Here is a 20,905-nt window from a genome sequence, read left to right on the forward strand (position 1 = left end):
TGCAGTGATTTTGGAGTCCAAAAATATAAAGTCTATCACTGTTTCCACTGTTTCTGCATCTATTTGCCGTGAAGTGATGGGACCAGATGCCATGATCTTAGTTTTCTGAATGTTGAGTTTAAGCCAATTTTTTCACTCTCCTCTTTCACTTGTATTAAGAGGCTCTTTAGTTCTTCACTCTTCCTACCGTAAGGGTGGTGTCATCTGCGTATCTTAGGTTATTGATATTTCTCCCAGCAATCTTGATTCCAGCTTGTGCTTCATCCAGCCTGGCATTTTGCATGATGTACTCTGCATGTAAGTTAAATGAGCAGGGTGACAATATACAGCCTTGACGTACTCCTTTCCCAATTTGGAACCAGTCTGTTGTTCCATGTGGAACAGTTCTAATTGTTGTTTCTTGACCTGCATACAGATTTCTCAGGAGGCAGGTCAGGTGATCTGGTATTCCCATCTCTTGAAGAATTTTCTAGTTTGTTGTGATCCACACAAAGGCTTTGGTGTAGTCAATAAAGCAGAAGTAGATGGTTTTCTGTAACTCGTTTTTTTGATGATCCAATGGATGTTGGTAATTTGATCTCTGGTTCTTCTGCCCTTTCTAAATCCAGCTTGAACATCTGAAGCCTGGCTTGGAGAATTTTGAGCATTACTTTGCTAGTGTGTGAGATGAGTGCAATTGTGAGGTAGTTTGAACATTCTTTGGCATTGCTTTTCTTTGGGATTGGAATGAAAACTGACCTTTTCCAGTCCTGTGGCCTCTGACGAGTTTTCCAAATTTGTTGGCATATTGGGTGCAGCACTTTCACAGCATCATGTTTTAGGATTTGAAATAGCTCAACTGGAATTCCATCACCTCCACTAGCTTTGTTCATAGTGATGCTTTCTAAGGCCCACTTGACTTTACATTCCAGGATGTCTGGCTCTAGGTGAGTGATCACACCACCGTGGTCAGACATGGACACATGTCTGTGTCCCTGTTTACCTTAGGGAGCCTTTAGAGCAGATTTCTAGGCTCTTTCCAAGGAGCATATGATTCAGTAAGTCTAGAGCAAGGCACAGGGATCTCTGCATGCACTGTTCTCATGTCACCAGCAAATTAAACCAACATCCTATTATAGTAACATCCTCTTAATGGCACCACCCATCGGGGAAAAAAAACCCGAGTTTTTTCCTCTGGAAACTTCTTCTTACTCTACATGTGACAGTCCTTAACTCACTTCATCTTGGAGTAGCATGATGAAGTAGCACCCCAAGTATTACCAGCAAGCAGGCAGCCTTCCCACCATCAGAAGCAATCTGGCACTGGGGGCTCAGAGCTCAAGCCTAGGCCAGATCTGGGTTGGAAGTCTGGGCCCCCTCAGCTGAGAAATGGTGGTTGGGGTATCACAGGATGACTGAGACTACCCCCCCTCCCCAGCCTAGGCCCCTTAATGCATGCAAAACATCCCCAAGGCTAGGCCAGCGATGCGCTCAGCAGAGGCAGCACCACTGTTCCAGGTGGGCTCACTGAGCACAGCCTTGATCTGGTGGGAGGTCCTCAGGGTCCTTGTGGCCGGGCACCAGAGGCTAGGTGTGTGCAGGGAAGACCCCAGACCGGTGTGCCAACACAGGGAAGGGCTGAGGGTGGGAAGACTAAGCAGCAGGGCTAAGGAAACCCTGCTCACCCCACTTCTGGCCCCTCTCCACAGTCAGGATACTGCCTGGCTGGGTGAGCATGGTTAGGGACCAGCCCTGGGGCCAACCTCCATGCTTAGCCTCTGGGAGACCCTAGGGCCCTCGAGGACTCCCAGGCCTATCTATAGTTGTGCTGGGGCAGCTGCTCCTGCTTTTGGTTTTTAAGACACGGAGGCATTCCCTAGAACAATGAGAGTCCACTCCAGGCAAACATGGGACTCTTTGAAGCAGTGAGTAGGCCTTGGGCACATCTGTCACCAGGCAGAGACCCGCCGTTAGCCAGAGGACATAACTGAGCGCTGCCTCTGCGTCAGGCCCAGGGCTGGATGACGTCAGACAAGGCCCACTGGCTGGAAGTGGCCGGTCTGAGTCTATAGCCAGGGCCCTGGCACATTCCTCCCAGGTGGGCCTGGTGTCCCACAGCCCCCGACAGGTCTCCCCCTAGGACAGGGAGGCACAGAGCAGGTGCCACCGAGTGGTCCTGCAGAGACTCTCCCCCACCATCTGTGCACGCTCACCCTGCTAAAGCCCCCTCTCCAGCTCCATTCTCCAGGCTCCTTCGCCTGTAATGTCCACATTCTCGGGGGCAGGAGAACTGGGGGAATGGGAGAGCTCTGCAGGGCCCTCAGCAATGCCTCTAAGTCCTCAAAGCAACAGCAGCCGCAGAACACGGTTCAAAGCTGCCAGGTTACCACCGTGACCTGCCACGGGAGACACATGGCAGGGAGAGTTGGGCGTTGGTGGCTGCTCCCTCATCCCTCGTCCGGGGTCCCTCTCTCCCCAGGACCTCAACCACACCCTGACCCCACGTGGCCTCTGCCCTTTCCCGTCAGTCTGTCCTCACCTGTCATCTGAAAGCTGATGTCTGGGCCAGCTGAAGAACAGAAAACAGACTATACAGGCAGGGGTTAAAAACTAACAGGCTGCCCTGGATGAGGCTATGGTTTCTTAGAAATTGACCCTGACAGATAAAATGAACTTCATCAAACTGAAAAACTCAGGCCCGAAAGGATACCATTAGGAAAGTAAAAAGATAACTGACAGAATGAGAGAAACTATTTTCAAGTCATGTATCTCATCAGGGACTTTCATCTGAAACATATAAAGAACTCTTACAAGTCAACGATAAAGACAACTCAAAAAATGAAACTGAATGGACATTTCTCCAAAGAGAAAAACGGCCGATGAACACATGAAAAAATGCTCAGCAACACTAATCTTTAGGGAAGTGCAAATCGAACCACAGGGAGACATCAGTTCACATCCCCTGGGGTGCAGCTGTCAAAAAGCTGGGTAATAGCACGTGTTGGAGAGAAGGTAAAGCTGTGACCCTCATCCACTGCTGGCAGGAACTACTGATAAAACAGCGAAGCTTTGGAAAGAGAGCTTGGTGATTCCTCAAAAAATGAAGCATAAAGCTACAGGATTTTACTCTTAGGTGTCATCCCAACAGGAATGGAAACTTATGTCCACACCAAAAATGGTACCCGCATGGTCAAAGCAAGACTGTTCACAACAGATAAAAAGTGGAAGCAGCTCAGAGGTCTGTCAAGTGAGGATAAACAAACTAAGACCTGTCCACATGACAGTGTTACTGAGGTCTAGGAAGGAGTGAAGTACTGAGCCAGCCATGACATGGACAGACCACTAAAACACGCTCTGTGGAAGCAGCTAGTCCCCAAAGGCCATGTATTACACGGTGCTGCTTACATGCAACGTTCAGAACAGGCGAATTCAGAGAGACAGCACATCAGAGCCAGCCTGGGGCAGTGGGGGAGAAGATAGAGGCTGACTTGCTGCTGTGTACGAGGTTTCTTTTGGAGGTGATGAAAATGTTCTGGAATTACAGCAAGGATGGTGCACAAACTTGTGAATATACTAAAACCCACAGAACTATACACTTTTAAACAGTGAATTTTGTAGTGGTGAATTATATCTCAAGAAAATTCAACAGGCTGATTCAGAACCCATTCCAGGCTGTCATTAGGAGAAAGGGACAGGTGGGCCAGGGACCACTTACACATCGCTTCTTAGCTTCATGCATGCACGCGTGCATGTTCAGTCATGTCCGACTCTGCAACCCCACAGACTGCAGCCCGCCAGGCCCCTCTGTGTATGGGACTTCCCAGGCAAGAAGATTGGAGTGGGCTGCCATTCCCTCCCTCCATGGGATCTTCCCAACCCAGGGATCAAACCCATGTCTCCTGCGTTGGCAGGCAGATGCTTTACCACTGAGCCACGTGGGAAGCCCCTTAGCTTCATACAGGTAATGCATATTTATTGAAAATTTTCTTCACCGACAATGGTGAAATCAAGACCCAAATTACAAAACATGATGGCAGTTGATACTTATAAAAATAAAGCGAAGGGCTATGTTTCACAGATTTGTGCAAGTTTCTTTCAAATCTCAGTCTGTCCTTTCATCAAAAAGGAGATCGCAGCATCTGTGTTAGTCCTCATGATGAAATAGTAAAAAACTGCATTCCATTGACAAAAAAAATAGCTTTGCTTCCAAACAGCACAAGTCTTTAAAGTGACTTTTCCCCAACAATAAATATAGAAAATAGCCTTTATGGAGCACGTCTGGCTTGATCAGAGCTGCTTCCTCCCCGACAGCCTTTAGACGTCGTCTTAGTCTTTGGTGCATGGGCAGCTGGCGAGGTCTGACTCCAGTCTGCCCTTCGGGGCCCTCCAGTGGCCCCAGCCCCGTGCAGCACAGGCTCTCAGCTACTGCAAACGCCCAGCTGAAGGCTTGAGCCCTTTCGAGCCGGGGCCCCTCAGACCCCACGGCTCCACCTGCCCCATGGCTGCCCGCGAAGGTGCTCCCCGGCTCTCACGGCCGGCTGGGTGGACATCACACCGAGGGGGCCTTTGGAGGGTGAACCTGCTGCACGAGCTGTGGGCGTTTCACCCTGGGCTTCCTCCGCTTCGGCCTGCTCTTGGCCTTGTTGATCTGCACCACGAAGAAGGCCAAGACCACCATGGCTCCCAGGAAGGCGAAAACGGGAATGGTCTGGCCCACCTCTTGGTTGTAGCGGCCGGGCATGATCCCTGCACGACAGTGGGAAGATGGTCAGTCTGACGGCTGCAACCAGCTGGGCTCGTAGTGACCCACAGTAAGGAGGAGAGAAAAGTGCAGGCCAGCAGGGAGGTGAGGACAGCTGGCCTCACCGCTGGGAAGGCCTCCGACAGGTGAGACTTGTGGTGGGCACCTGAGCGTGGCCGCTGGTGGACCCTGGGGTTCATGCTGCCATCAGCTCTGTAACTGGACAACGCCAGGGTTCCAGAACACAGGGCTGGACCACATGGGACAGGGTACCCCTTCCTGATCCCTGAAGCTTTTCTGGGTAATTCCCAGAACCAGGAGAAATGCCCCCAGGAAGCTATAAAGTCATGTAAGAGCATAGCGATTTCCAGAGCAGAAGAGGGGCCCACACTCTGCCAGAATGACTTGATCCCATCATCCCAAATAAAGGACTACCTGCCCCCGACAGCCTAGCCAGGCCAAAGCCATATCAGGGTTGGGGGCGAGGGAGGGACATCTGATGTCACTTGGGGGAAGGGACACCCCCAAAATTAACTGGGCATCCCAGGTTAGGGAAGTCCCATCCCAGGTGGGCTGGGGCAAAGAATTGGTGGAGATGTCTGGGTTGAGGGTTCAGAGTCAGGCTGTGACAGACGAACATCATAAAATAAATTTAGATTTGAAAATTCAGATAGGATTTTCTAAGAGGCCACAGTGTGTTGATCCTTTAGGTCTGCTCTGGCCTTGTGATTTGTACCAGGAAGAAAACCTGGACCACTGCTGCTCCCAGGAAGGCAAAGACAGGAACAGCCTGGCCCACCTCCTGGGCAAAAGGGAGAGGCTCTTTTGAATAAACCACAGGATGACTCAGCCCCACAATAAAGCACCTAGAACTGACCTCCAGGAATGTCCCAGGCTCCACTCTCTCCAGGAGACAAAGGCCTCACTTGAGGGCGATTCGATCGGAAGTTGGGCAATACCACTTTGTCCAGGTCAATGGAGAGCAACTTCTGGTGTTTCCAAAGGTTACTTCAGGAAAACAGATTCAAACAAAATAAACATAAGCAACTGTACTGGCCCCAGGCAACTGAGCCAATTCCTAAGAAACAGAAAGTGATTTAAACAGAAACGTGAACTGACGTCCCATCTATGTCTATCTAAACACAACTGTGGACAACTGAGAGGCACTTCCAGGCCCCCTGACAAGGACGTCAGATTGAGACCTCATGCACGAGATGCTTCTAGAGGGTCTATAACACCACCAACATGAGACTGTCTTGGCTTCAACCAGGAACACGACCCAGAAGAAAATGAGGAAACTACACGTGACCTCTGAAGGAGCTGGTGGACAGCGGCAGTGGACACAGCCTGGCTGGAAGGACCAGTTTCCGCCATGGGACAGCAGAGCCATGGGCACCTACTGTGATGTAGCAAAGGGGGCAGACCTGGCGCTGGGAGCCAGCTGTCACCTTGGTCCTCAAGGACACCACTCGCAGGAGGGAGAACGAGGCAGACACACAAGTAACCGAGCAGTGGACAGAAACACGGGAATAAAGGAGTGGGCATGGGCCTTGCCTGAGGGCTCAGGATGATGAAGGGAACACATGTGCTTTGCAAAATGCACTGGACTCGTTTCGACTGCATCATTACTCTCAGTACTAACTCTGAGATCGGAAGCACATGTAACTGAGGAAGAGAGGCTGGTACACGGCCAAGAGCAGCGTGGGAAGACACAGAGATGAGAGCAAAGAGTGCAGATGGAAAATCTGAAGACCATTCTGGCTAAAACAAGGGAAGAGAATAAAATATGCTTGCAATTATGAATTCCCCACTCTGCTTTTTATTCATGTGGACCTTGCTGGCCCATCTCTTACTTTGACCAAGTGAGAGCAGACAGCTGAGTTCTAGCAGCACTCAAGAGGCAGGTCAGTGGGCAGCCGGGAGATGCCGGCTCCGTGAAGAGGCTTTCTGATAAGCTGCTATCGGGCACTTCCAGCTGGGCAACTGCTTCGACTATAACCTGCTCTATATTATATTTCACTTTGCTTTTCAGTTTAATCAGTCTGGAAATTAAACTGACAATGCTAAGTTATGGAATTGACGTATTTAAGCTTTATAACCCTGCAGGTGAATATACATGGGGATGTATTTTAATGCTCACAGTGCTCTCCTGTTCTGGAATTTAATTAACCCCCAGTGACCCTTTCTTGCTGAGCAGTCGGGGTGACAGAGCTTCACACTATCATTTGAGAATTCCACAATGTCCTAACAGGAGGACAGGTTAGCCTCGCGTGGGGCTCCTCATAGGTCTGCCCTACAGCCACTGGTAGTATGGACGCCCGACACCCGGGAGCAACACCGGGAACTGCGTCCCGGTTTCAAGGACGAAGTGAACACCTGCACTCAGCACTAGGCTGACAGACCCTGACCTTTGCAGGGCTGACTGGGGCACTCTGACATTGTTTTGCATCTCCTCAGAGATTCAGAATCTAGACCCAGATCTAGGTCGCTGAGGACTGAGAACAACTTCCAGCAAGAAGTGAGATAAAAGTGGGGTCTGGTGGGTGTTTTGGGAAGAAGGAATTCCAGAGAGCGACAGTGAAAATAAAACTCTAGGGGCTGCACAGCAGCAGCACCCTGATGGGCCAGGCTGGTACGTGACGGGCTGCCTGATGGACACACAGGTATAGGACACTGTCACCTGTTCTCAGAGCCCTGAGCAGTACCATGGAGAAGAAGTGGGCTTCAAGAACCTTTGCTGACAGTGGCTGTCCACTGAGTGTGAACTGCTGACAACGGCTGGAATTAAAGTCTGGTTTGAATGTTTGGATAATGATAGGTTATAAATAAATGAGATATAAAAATGGAATCTTATCAGAAAATTTTAAATGATGGCATGTTAACTGGAATGGAAAAGTACTCAGCAATTAAAGTTTCAGGAAGAAACTGCTGACGAGGAGACGACGTGATGAATCTCCAATGCCGTTTCCTATTGAGCATGTTCTAAAGATGACATGGTGAATGAGAGGTGTACTCAGGGCTTCTGTTCATGACGACAGTCAAGCACAGGAAGCTTCTAGGCCTTCTGCAGGCATCTCCCTCCTCGTGGTTCACCGTGTAGATGGCAGTCCCCATGCCCTGCCACACACACCCGAACACTGTACATGCTGAGATCCACGCAAAGTGGGCAGCTGGTAGGGGAGAGAAGGCAGGAGCCCCCGGAGGGGAAATGGCTGCGTGTGTGGGGTGTGCTGCCCATGAGGGAGACAGTGGCTGGCAGCTGCCCAGAGGAGGAGGAGCCGTGGGGGTCGGGGGGTCTCCCACAGCCATGCCCAGAATATGGGGCCCTGCATCACTGTATTAGGACTGCAATCCTCCTCACCACAGCAGGATCTCCTGCTGGGGCCAGAGATGCCAAAGAGAGAAACAGGAGAGGAGCGATCCAGAGAAAACAGGAACCAGTGGACTGAGTTGGCTCTTCTGCCTGAACAGAGAAACAGCACAGATCACTCAATTTTGGCTTCTAAAAGGAACTGACACAAACGAAGAGCTTGAGCTTGACAGCCAGACGGAGAAGCAGGCAGGTCAATGTCTGGGCCTGGCAGAGTCTGAGGTCACTTTACCAGGGACAACACCCAGCATGGGGTGAGGGCATAAATGTGACTCCAGGTCGCCCCAGCGGGACACAGGAAGACCCCGTCTGTATTCCAGAATCAACACCGCACACAGGCGCACTCAACTCCCAAATCTCCAGCTTAAGGAGTCAGAGCGACCCTTCCAGGGACATGATGTCAGATCAATCACAGCTTTTCAAGCAAAAACCAAGCAAACTTCACCAGAAGGCTAATTACCAGAGCTCTTTTTATGCATAATACCACTAGGGTGCGTGATTCTAAAGGTCAACACGGGGGCTCGCTAATTTAAAAACCATCACAAATGACAAGCTAGATTGGATTATTCGATAATGATGTCAGTAAAATTCCATTCTCTCCTATTAAAAAAGAAACAATGAATCATGAATCCAGCAGAAGAAGTGGAAAAGCACAGGAGACACCAACCTGGGAGCCGTCTCGTTTAAAGGCTGTGGCTTGGCCCATGACAGGTGTGGACAGGCTGGCAGCGCACGTGGCTCAGGGCCTCCGAGCCGGGCCTCCAGGACCTTGGAGTACCGGTGCAGGTGGTTCCCTGGGCAGCACCCACCGACAGGCCATCATTGTTAGGAGGCAGGGGAAAAAGAGACTTCGTTAGTTGTTGCTTCCTCTAAAGTGGCCACACTGCACGCACAGCAGGAGCCGGGCCCCCTCATGCCCGTAATCACACATACGTGCCTACACTCAAGCAGTCTAACCTGTAGATACGCTTCATGGAAACAGCATCTCTTCAAATATTTAACGCTCAGACCAAAAAGAAAATCTCCATTTTCAAAATTCCAAATTCCTTTTATTTCTCAGATCCGTGCTGCCCCTTACTGTAGCCATTGCCCACACATGGCTACTGAGCAACTGAGAGGCTAGGTGCCACACATTTAAATAATAATATTCTGGGGACTGGGGCTGTACAGTTTTATCACAAGAAACTTCTCGTTTCTTTTTACTTCTTAAATGAGGTCAGTGGGAAGGTCAGAACTACACCGGCTCACACCACGCGTCCAAGGACAGTCTGGGAGGCGGGGCTCAGGCTGTGAGGGCTCGCAGACCAGGCTCCGCTGAGTGGCCCGCTGCTGGGGGACCTGGGCCCATCTCTTTCATGGACTTGGAAGAAGTATCTGCTTTTCAGGTTCTAAGAGAACTCAGAGAGTAGTCCCTGTGAAGCCACCCTGGCCCAGCACCTGGTACCTAGTGACTGTGCAGACCTGCTGACTACTCCTCCCCAGAGCCCCGAAGCCACGTCGTTTCAAGTGAGTCTGCACCCTGGAACCCCCACCTCCGAGGCCGCTCACCTTCCATCCTCTCCGGGGCTGCCGAGCCTGCTCCGCTGGGGGGGCGCTGCCGAGCCCCTGAATGGCTGAGGCTGGGGGGCGTCACCCCATACGACGTGAACTGCAGGAGCGCATCCAGGAGCCAGAAGCAGTCTGCAGGGTAAACAGCACACTGCTTAGGAAGTCGACAGTTTAAAGCAGCCTCTACAGGAAACCTAAACTGAGCCCCGAACAAGGGGGAAATGGGGCAGGGAAAGATCAGGCCCCAGCACGGCCCCGCGTGAGACGCTCATGTCACCTTGGTCATCGGCTGCTCACAGGGCCTCCTTTCAAGGCCCCAGGCTCAGCCGGGCTGGCCCACAGGCTCGGGGCTGCACGCGGCGCCCAGGCACCCCCCGGCTCTGATGAGGATGGGCGGGGCCCCTACAGGGACAGCAGGGCCACACGGCAGCACGGGGAGAAGTGCTGCTTCAGAACGGGGGGCCTGCCGAGGCGGGGGGGGAGAGTGAGGAGCTGACCCCGGCCAGCGCCCGCAGGCTGTCCTGGAGGAGGGGAGAGCCTAGATCTCAGGCGAGGGCGGAGCCAGGACCACCACGTACATCCGGAGAGGTGGGCTCAAGGTCAGTGCAAGTGCAGTCTAGTGGTTTGGGCTGCCCTGAGTTGGTGGCCCCAGCCACAAAGTAGGAAGACAGTTCTCTGGGGGATGTCACTGCGAGTCCTGTGCCAGGCTGTGCTTAACAACCCCCTCGTGGGGCCAAGTGGATGGACTTTCCTCTCAGGAGACCGAGGAGCTGCACTGGCTAAACCTGGACCATTGCCCCCACCAGCTTCTCCCCGCAGCTGCCATGTCCCCCAAAACCAGCACAGACAGGAGGCGGCTCACAGAAAGGAGGGGATGGCAGGAAGAGCCTGTCCCCCAACAGAGCTCGAGTCAAGCGCTCATGGCCTCGAAAGCTCCTCCAGGTAGCTACAGGGAGTGTGGGACAGGACAGGCCCCCAACCACTGACAGGGCCAATAAAGACGCTTCCCAAGACCTCAGGTCTGCAATGACAGTCTCTACAGAAATAAAACATTAATCTTCTTTCAACTATAACTTTAACCTTCACTTTTGATTTTTATTAAAAAAAACAACAACAACAATATTCTAATGCTTTACGTGAAATGCTAGGAATGCAGTTACTTAACCTTCACATCACAGAGAGGGCACAGGGAGAGACAGGGGGAGAGGGGCACCCCAGGCAGGAGGCCAGCTATGCTCAAGCCACCTTGCCCCCTCCCATGAAGCCTGGTCACCACCTGCCCATGACGACACGCCTCCCCCTGCTCCCCTGCCCCCGAAGACTAGTTTCTAGTTCTGGTCTTACCATCTCCCCTCAGCAGAGATGGAACACTGGCACCCATCCACCCCTCCTTTACAAAGCAAGAGAAACACAAGTCTGTGTCCAAGCTCATCCTTCAAATGTGAAGGACTCATCAAGAGATTGCTGGAAAAGAGGGGTGCTAAAGAGGGGTTCTAAGGACTAGGTGCCTCCTCTCTGCCACCCCCTCACACCCAACAATGATACCACACACCCCTCACAACAGCCAAAACTCCAAGGTCTGGCATGAGGGCCAAGTGCTGGGCCCACACGAAAGGGGGGGTCAGATCCAAGAGGGGACCTGCAGAGTAGTGCCAGGGACACAGATGCCAGAGAGGGAGTCAGGGAGGGCAGAGACAGGTAAACAGCCTCCCACCCACACATGGTGGGTCTGCCATCTGCCAGCCTCTCTGGAAGGCCACAAAGTTTTGTTTTGCTTATTAAACGCGTCTGGCCCAAAATACCTACCGAAATATCCCGAGCAGCCTCTACCTGTTCACCAGCACCTCATGGGGGCCTGTTTGGGGACCAGGACAGAAAGTGGGAACGTCATGGCCACCGAGCCCACCCGCTCAGCAGCACCACCGCTCACCCTTCTGCCGGTGACTGTCGTCCAAGCAGTTGGAGTCTCCGTACAGCACGACACGGCCGCCACCCTCAGCTGGGAGCTGGTATAGCCCCAAAATGGGGACGTTTTCGACCACCACCGTTTCCTGCTTCAAGACCTCTAGTCCTGAAACAACACAACAAAACAGGACTGAGAACTTCCGCGAGGAAATGAAGCACTTCCCAGCTGCCCCTTAACTTGACATTTAGTCCACATGATAAAACAGAAGGAAAAAAAAAATCACAGTAAGATCTAACATGCAGTCACAACAGTGCAAACTTTTAGGAGAAGAAAACAATGTATAAAGTGCCACTAATTTGGGTTGTAGCAAAATTCGCGCCTGTGTGTGTATGTATATTCCCATAATCCTCCTTTTCCATTTTCACCTGAAATGGTGATACACGGTATTCACAGTTTTAAAGGCATCACTTCTCTCTTTTCATCCCCCAAGCACAAATTTTTGTCCCTTCTTATTATGCTAAGAGGCTATGTCTTCTGACTACATACACACAAGGGGCAGTGCCCCCTCAACACACAGGTACCTATGCACACAGTTATACACACTAATGCCCAGGCTTCACGTTTAGTAACAAAAGCTACGACAATGACACTCATCTTTAGAACACATGCCCACATGTTTCTGATTTAAGGTATGTTACATGAACCTCACAAACACAGCACAAATGCTCCAACAGCAGAGCTATCTCGCCTCTGCCCAAACCGACGACAATTCACAACATCAACTGAACCAGGACGACCCTGCACAGACGCCACGGCAGCTGCTGCCAGTGACACCAGCTCATAAGCAAAGCCTCGGCCCCTGAAGCAAATGCAGCCGCACACCGAGATGACGCACGTCTGCATCCAGCGCCTACCGCGCCGGTCACTCTAGAACATATGGCTACAGGAACACAGAGCTTCCTATGCTCTGCGTATAAGCCCCCAGGAACCCCGTGGAAGGGAAACAGGCTTTTCTTTGTCACAGGGAGAGACAGGGCAGTGAAACACACGAAGCAGGGAAAGTGCAGCCTGGCCTCAGGGTCTGACAAGAGTTTCGTCTCCGACAACAAGGTCCTTTTTGATCCAGCATAACCCAGATTTTTAAATTCCTATTTTGTACCCGCAAGATTATTCAAGCAACCTAAAGCCTGTTTGGAAATAAAAAGCCCTTTAAAAAGGATTCCAAGGTAATTAATCTTTATTTTCAGACCAGCAGAACACCAAAGTAAAGTATGCACCCTTAACCTACTTCCTCTCCCCGCAAAACGAAGAGCTACCAGACGGCAAGAGGCTAACAAGGAGTCCACGGCCTTCACCTGGGGGTGGAGGGGGTATCCAGAAGCGACACGGCCTGGTGAACAACAGAGCTCAGAAAGAATCACTAAGACACAGTACAGTGTGCCAGGGGAGACTGGGAAGACACGATCATACACATGCTTAAAAGTTAAAACATAATCTTATGAACACAGAACTCCTCACTGACTGACTTTTCCTTGACTGGATAGAAGGAGCCCCTTCCAGACAACACAGAAGTAAATTTCACCCTGCAAATGCAAACCCACGAGCGAGAAATCCTGACTTGTCATTTTCTATTAATGAAACTGTCCCTGACTTCAACCACAGAAAACGACAAACATCACAATAAAGGGGGCCTGCCATTCTGAAACACAAGAGAAACATCAACCTGCACGAGGACATGGATCCAGTCTGCAAGTGCCCATCATGCGGCCATGCAATAACCTCGCAGGGGAGAGACGCGCGGTGCGGACCCCGGCTCGGGAGCGCAGGGCTGTAGGACGCCCACCCTGGGCAGGACAGGGGCGGTGGCGCCTGCAGGAAGGGCAGAGGCGCCCAGGCTCCCCAGCTCCCTGCACCCTGTCTGCTCTGTGAGCCGAGCACAGTCACAGCACCGACGCTGGGGACACAGCATGGCTGACCTTCCAGGGTTAGAAAAGAGGAACTGAAAGCAAAGACCTTTCCTCCCTTCTAATTCTTCAGAGAATCTTAGGAGATGACTTTGTATTACAATATTCTTTATCTTCACATAGTTAAGACATTCAAAACAGTCAACATTTCTCTAAAATTTTAATCACCTGGCAATCACAGAGCAGAACAATTCATAAACAGTAACAAAAATTTCAAGCAACTTTGAAGGTAGTTTAAAAAAAACACAAAAAACCCTTACCAATACCCTCTTCTATAGGAAAGTCAACTTACTTTGCAGTGCTCACTACCCACGTATTCTAATTATCAGCAAAAGACGGTTGAACCTTCCTAGGTACCTCCAGAATCATCACACAGACGTCTTACCTGAAGTACCATACAAACACTGTGATGAATTTTTTAAAAATCCAAACTGCTAATGGAGAATGGACTTCTTTTCTGGTGATGAAAATGTTCTGGGACTAGGTGGTGGTGATGACTGCACAACTTGTGAATATACAAAAAAATCACTGAACTGTAGACTTTAAAAGAGCGAGTGTTATGGTAGGTGCACGCAACGCATGCTAAGTCGTTTTAGTCGTGTCCAACTCTTCGCAACTCCATGGACTGTAACCCGCCAGGCTCCTCTGTGCATGGTGTTCTCCAGGCAAGAAAACTAGAGTGAGTTGCCATGCCCTCCTCCATATGGTAGGTGATTTACATGTAATAAAACTGTGATTAAAAATTAAAAAGAAAGAAAAAGAGAAACCAAAAAGCATATGAATAGCATATTCCGTACCTTGGTCCTTAAATGTCTGTGTTATCACGATGCCATCTTCTGGAAATTTAGCAATGCTGCACCCCGACGCGTAATACACTAGAATAAACAGCCACTCACAGTTAGAACCTGGCAACACTGAAGGCATTCAGCAGCAGCTGTTCATTCACCTGGATGCACGTTTTAGACATTATGCATTTACTAAAACCATTCCTGATCTTAAGAGAGGAGCTACTATTATTGGCTGGTCACACAAACTACAAGTAATAGTCTCAAAACTAAAGCTAAATCATGCTATTAATCTAAGGTTTCTGGGCAGATTAAAGAAATCGGAGCTGTCAGACTCGGGACAACCTAAGTCAGGAAGAGCAGTTAGTGAATAACGCTCAAGACGCTGTTTCAGAAACTAGTCACCAGAACGAAGGGCGACAGTGGGGTACTACTTAAGTGAGGTATGCAATGTTATTTCACAAACAGAATTTCATAAATGATCAGGGACCTGCGGAGTGTTTATTTGGGAATATACAGAACACAAAGAACCAAAACTAGGAATGCTGACAGGAGGTATTTCATCCCACAAATCTGGACAAAGACTAGGGGGAGCACCCAGAACTGCAGGTGTCTCTGTGCAGACACTGCTCAGTTCTCTCCACAGGTCTTGCATATTTAGGTGACAGCTCATTATTTTCTCTCTCTCTGAAAAACTCAAGACTTCAAAGATGCACGGCATCTGCTAGCCCACCTCTGGGAACGACAAGACCTACTAAAAGCAAACACAAAACCTTACTGTCATGGTTCGCCAAGGTAAAGTCCCCCTCGTACAGGCCATCGCTGAACGCCATGTTCCAGACTGACAGCAGCTCGTTCAGGGCTGGGACATTGGCTCCTCCGGTGTCCGGCATCCACCACTGCCTATGACAGGGACAGGGCCTTCATGAGGCACTTGAGGCATCCCACAAACCCATCATATTTTGTGAGAAAACCGATTTCTCCCACCAGAGGCCACTCCACCCACACTAGGCTTCACCTAAAATTAACTGTCCAGGTTTGAGTAACAGCACAATGTAAATGCTCCAACCAGGGTACAGAATAAACCGAAGCCCAATTTATTTCATGAAATGCACCACATTTAACATAAACACATGCATATAAAGCCTAGACCTTGAGAGGGTCAGTGAAGGAAGAAGGAAGCTTATGAAGTTCAAGTCACAGACTCCGAAGAAAGAACATGTATCATAAGGATGAGACATTCATAATACACTGGAAATTTGTCATCCATAACCAATCTACTGCAAGGTTTCTTTAAATAACAGTTCTTTTGGTGCATTTAAACATATACAGTAAACGAGAGATGGAAGAACAGAAAATAATAAACAGAAAATTAAGGCTCCAGTGTCTAAAGATCAACAAAAACAATGAACCTTTCAACTAGTACTTGGTTCAATGAGCAGCTGACTTTCAAGAACATCTCTGCCAAAGGAGAGCTTGCCCTAACCAGGAGTCTGAACCTGCTTGATGGCCAGAAAGGTCATCACTCTAGGTCTCTGCTGGGTGGGATTAAATTCCTATAAAGTCAAATTTCTTATCCAATTCGTGTCAGTACCTCGTGTTTTCATCATAAAACTTGACTTTCCTCATCACAGATGTGTTGTACCAGTCACTGAAGACAATGAGTGAGAGGCCGTTGTCCACATCCCTCCGCAGCTTGGCCACCTCCTCCGGGAAGTACTCTTCCTCACTGTCCACCATGAGCAACGTTCCTGAGGGACAGGGGTGAGAACGGTCATCTCACCATTTCAGACATATGGTTTTACACTGGCCTCAGTATCTCCAGTTACTGGCTTCTAATATTTTGTCCTGTGCCTCTATTCCACGTCAGAACGGGGTGTAAAAGATTAAGTATCAGGGTCCGAAAGCACGTGGACACTGGCCAGCTATGGCCTGTTTCACTGGTGATGACCTACATGAGGATATTTCACTTACTCAAAAAGAAGCAAAATTCTGTGCTAGAATTCCTTTGATAAAAAAAAAAAAATCAACTTATTGACCAGAAGTGATTAATATGTATTTTGTTACTCGAACATTACCAACCGGAATCTTTCAATTTTCACTTACATAACAAATCATAGGCCACAGGCGTTACTTTCTGCAAAAATCACCCAGTCAATAATGTTGATGCCAATATAACGAAACTGTACCAATGTCCTTGTCCCCAGTGATCCTGAGAGTTTCACATTTCAGCTGAACGTCAGGAGCACAGACTCTAGCCTGCCCTCACCCATCCTCAGCCAAGCGGGGCAGCCTGCCAGCACCTCAAATTGCTCACCGTACTGATTAGCATCAAAACACGTGAAGGGGGAGCCAAGGACTTCGACGAAGTAGCCCATGCTCCTCAGGTGCTGGTACATGTCCCTGAAGTTGGTGTGGATGTGGTCACCGTTCCTGAAACAGAGGAAGCCCAGCACTAACCCTCCTAGTCCTTCCACGGATTGAAGGCCACATGGCCGCGGGGTTCACTTCCAAAGGAGCAGCTTCACTGCCCAGTGGGCTGGTCCACTGGCACAAAAGCCAGCCTTTCAGACCAGCTTGCCCTGGGCTGCATATAAAGTAGTGATAACAGGAAATTACCCACATAGCACAGACATGGAGAGAAAACGATGAGAAGATATAGCCAAAGACATGTTTTGTAAAGTGCACCAAAGCATCACTTTAGTGGTGGCACAGATGTAAAAGGCCAGCAAGCAGCCAGCTGTGCTGCACAAACTCAGCATGGGCAAGCAGAGATGCTAGCAGTGAATCGCGGCAGCCACATAGGCAGCCTTACATGCCTGCCACGGGTCACCCTCCCTTCCACCCCAGCCTGGCCAGGGAAGGACAGGGCAGGGGTGATGGGCTCACCAGTCCAGAGGGTCGTTCTTCATCCTCAGGTTGTCCCGGGGGAAATAGCCGGGCGGGTACCGCAGGTTGTGGTACTGGTCCCAGAGGACGCGCTTGCTCCGAGGAGGGGCGGGGATGATCTTCACCTTGATCGGCAGCTTCACTGTGGACGTCTGTTCTGCACCACTGTTTGACTGAAGGAAGAGAAGAGTTCTGAAAAGCCCCTTCTGCTCAGAAGAAACGTTTTATGCCAGAAACGTGGCACGAAACAGCCCACAGCCTCTTCACCGTGCAGGTCATGCCCCCAGGTGCTCGCCAGGCTGGGACCCACATGGCCTGTGTCTTATACCCGAGTGCCCAGCGCTCAGCCCACGGCCACCTTCCCAACAGCCCCCAGGCACACGTACGTCCACCTCTGCCGGGGAAGCCACGGTGACCATGACGTGCCCCTGCGCAACGCCTTCCCAGGAGGCGGCCTTCTTGGTGACAGAAATGGAAATGGCCAGGTAGCCAGACCAGGGCCACAGCACTGAGGAGTAAGAGAAAGCGACCTCGATGTTGTCTCCGTGCTGTGGTAAGTAGGGCTGCCACTCGGGCTGCAGGAGAAAGAGGCAGAGGCCTGGGTGAGAAGCTCGGTTCCCAACTTACCAACGTCGGTGTCTGAGAAACACTCCACTGAACAGGCGAAATGCAATGTACACAGACACTGAGCAGCCTGTAACCAAGGCCGCCCAGGCAGGGTCTGGACCATCATCCACTAGAAAAGCCTAGAAACACTGTTTTTGACAAAACACTTGTTTTGACAAACTTCAGTTTTAAAGAAAAATTTCCTCCCCTCCAAGCTTTAACAAAGGAAGGGGTGGGGACACACATGGTTTGACAAAGAACTTGTTTCTGACAGATAATCAACATAAAAGAAAATGCTCAAATGTAGGGTTAGATCTTGGCTGTGTGCTTAAAGAACCAAACTACTTAAAGGAATAAAATAATAAAAAAGATACAGATATAAATCGTGACCAATCAGATTCCAAGGCCAGTGACTGGGCAGGCAGGGGGCCCAGGAGCCCCAAAGAGAGCTGGCCACGCTGTGAAGGAGACCACCCACCAGGCTCTCCAGGCTCGAGGAAGAAGGGAAGCCTGAAAGGGGAGACAGACAGTGGCTCTCACAATGAACCAGTCCTTCAAGCTAACTCCCTCACAAGCCAGAGAACAGTCATATACTTCCCAGGAGGGTAAGCATATTAAAAAAAAAAAAAAAAAAAACCATGAAAAAGAAGAAAAATATTCATGGGATACAGTATCACAGACAATGAGAAAGGACAGGGATTCTGAATAAGTTATTTTGAGACTGCTGGTTAACAACTGAGAAAAAAATGAACTCTCATCCATCTCATCAGATTGACTCAATACAGATGAAAACATAAAATATTTAATAAGCATAAAAGAAAAGTGAGTCAAAAATAAAACTGAAATTTTCTTATATTTCTGGAGAGATGAGTTTCTAGTTTTTGAAACAGAAATAATCATAAAAGATGAAAATAACATCTACATGAAAAAGTGAAACCTTTACCAAACCACCCCTTTACCCCAAATTTTTAAGCCATTTCTAATATTAAAGAGACAAAACCCCAGCAACTTCGGCAATCCTTCAGCATGACACGCAACACTGGTGTGAAGATGACAAGGACAACCTAGACTCTAATGAAAAATGGGTCAAGAAATGAAAAGCTAATTCACATAAGAGAAACAGAGTCAGAAACAAACATGCAGGTCCCCACCTCATCAATAACCAAAAAAGCACACATTAAACAAGGTACCCGCCATCCCCTGTAGAGCTGAAGTTATACGACGAAACACATAAAAACGAAAGGTTCATCAACTGACAATGCCGGGTCCATCCACACAGGAAGGCACGGAAAGGAGTGAAGCACTGATACACACTGCAGTGGGGATGCGCCTCTGTTAAAGACACTGCACTCAGTGAAAGAGGCCAGTCACAAAGACCACGAAATGTATGATTCCGTCCACAGGAACCGTCCAGAAAAGGTAACTCCATGGAGACAAAGTGCATTAGGAGTTGTCAGGGTCTGAGGCGGAGGCAATGGGAAGTGTTAACAAGGGTCTCTCCTTCGAGTGATGAAAATGTTCCAGAATTACACAGTATGAGACAACATAACTACTTGTGAATATGGCAATAACCACTGAAATGCACAATTTAAAAGGGTAGCATTTCATGGCATGTGAATTTTATCTCCGTTTTTTAAACTTTCATGCAATTGGGAAAAAAGAATGTACCACCAGACACCCCCACTCTGTACACCATCAGTGGCAGCCTCAGGTGATGGACCTCTTCTGGAAACCATTTGGTATTATGTCCCAAGAGCCACAGTAACATTCATGTCCTCTTACTTGGAATTCTAACCCAGGGAAATTATGTTAAGAATGTAATTCAGAACAAAAGAAAACCAAATATACAAAGATATTCAGTGAGGTATTTACAGGTGAAACCACCTTGTTCAAGTAAGAATAGTAAGCAAATTATGACTTAGCAGTTCCATATAATATTGAACAACCATTAACATTAGCACTTATATATAATAATATTTTCAAATGCTTTAATGTGAAAATTGAAAAAAAAAAAGACTAAATTTTTGCCTACCCACACAAAGATAACTAAAAATATCCTTTTCAGATAAAGGATAGAAAAGATTCTTTTTTTTTTCCCTCCCAGGCAACTGACTTTTATTAATCTCACAAAATCAAAAGAAATGTACTGTCTGGGGATTTCCCTGGCAGTCCAGTGGTTAGGACTGTGCTTCCACTGCAGGGAGCTTGGGTTCAACTCCTGGTCAGAGAACTAAGACCCTACATGACACACTGTGGCCAAAAAGTAACAAAAAGAATTTAAAAAAAAGAAAAAAGTACTTTCTGTGACAGATTCATGAAAAGTAAAATCCTGCCATCGAGACATTCCGCACCAATCCTGGTGGCCCAGTGGTTAAATATCTGCCTGCCAGCGCAGGGGACACAGGTTCCAATCCTGGTCTGAGAAGTTTCCATGTGCCTCAGGGTACTTAGACCCGCGTGCCAGAACTACTGAAGCCCACGTGCACTGGAGCCTGCGCTCTGCAATAGGAGAAGCCGCCGAAATGAGAAGCCTGCACACTGCAACTCGAGTAGCCCCTGCTGGCGGTAACTAGAGAAAGCCTGTGCACAGCAACAAAGACTGAGCACAGCCAAAAAGAAAGAAGTGAGATGAAATAAAGGATGACACAGTATTGACAGGCATTCAATCAATTTAAATACACTTATTTAAACAACTACAGTAATTTGTTACAAAATACGACTTGAACTTTTTTTTAATAGTGGTTCTGTTCACGTCTGAGGCTAAAATCATTTTTCTGTTCTTTTTCCCTATCCTTTATTGTTGTGATAATGTTTATATAGTAAGTGTAAAACAAATTATAAAAACAAAATTTAAATAAAGACCATACCTTCTAAATACAAACGTCCATGTGCACTCATTAAACAATAAAATAATTACAAGTGCGACTTTAATTATCAGTGATTAACTGTTAAGATGAAGACTCAAATGACCAAACTCAAAACGCCTTAGTATAACCATAGCAAATTGGTCTCATCACTGTATCTCTGACTTATCCGTAAAGGCCTCAGGGGAGGACAACCACTGCTTCCCATCCCCAGCTGTGGACAGGAGGAAGTCTGGGCCACATCTAGGTCCCC

General features: G+C 48.8%; 1 protein-coding gene across 3 annotated transcripts in view; it reads right to left on the reverse strand.

Moving 5' to 3' along the window:
* Positions 1 to 3,926: 3,926 nt before the first annotated feature.
* MBTPS1 (membrane bound transcription factor peptidase, site 1) overlaps positions 3,927 to 20,905 on the reverse strand; it is a 45,321-nt gene continuing 28,342 nt past the window's right edge. For all 3 annotated transcript variants that reach the window (XM_069552567.1, XM_069552566.1, XM_069552568.1), the window contains 11 exons: positions 17,569 to 17,757; positions 17,183 to 17,355; positions 16,611 to 16,726; positions 15,888 to 16,044; positions 15,072 to 15,196; positions 14,306 to 14,383; positions 11,569 to 11,709; positions 9,639 to 9,770; positions 8,758 to 8,884; positions 5,598 to 5,728; positions 3,927 to 4,725 (listed from right to left, as the gene is read on the reverse strand). In XM_069552567.1, coding sequence (XP_069408668.1) covers positions 4,529 to 4,725; positions 5,598 to 5,728; positions 8,758 to 8,884; positions 9,639 to 9,770; positions 11,569 to 11,709; positions 14,306 to 14,383; positions 15,072 to 15,196; positions 15,888 to 16,044; positions 16,611 to 16,726; positions 17,183 to 17,355; positions 17,569 to 17,757 — 1,566 coding nt within the window. In that variant the 3' untranslated portion in view covers positions 3,927 to 4,528. The remainder of the gene's footprint in view (positions 4,726 to 5,597; positions 5,729 to 8,757; positions 8,885 to 9,638; positions 9,771 to 11,568; positions 11,710 to 14,305; positions 14,384 to 15,071; positions 15,197 to 15,887; positions 16,045 to 16,610; positions 16,727 to 17,182; positions 17,356 to 17,568; positions 17,758 to 20,905) is intronic.

This window comes from Ovis canadensis, chromosome 14, assembly GCF_042477335.2.
Source record: "Ovis canadensis isolate MfBH-ARS-UI-01 breed Bighorn chromosome 14, ARS-UI_OviCan_v2, whole genome shotgun sequence".
Taxonomy (NCBI): Eukaryota; Metazoa; Chordata; class Mammalia; order Artiodactyla; family Bovidae; genus Ovis; species Ovis canadensis.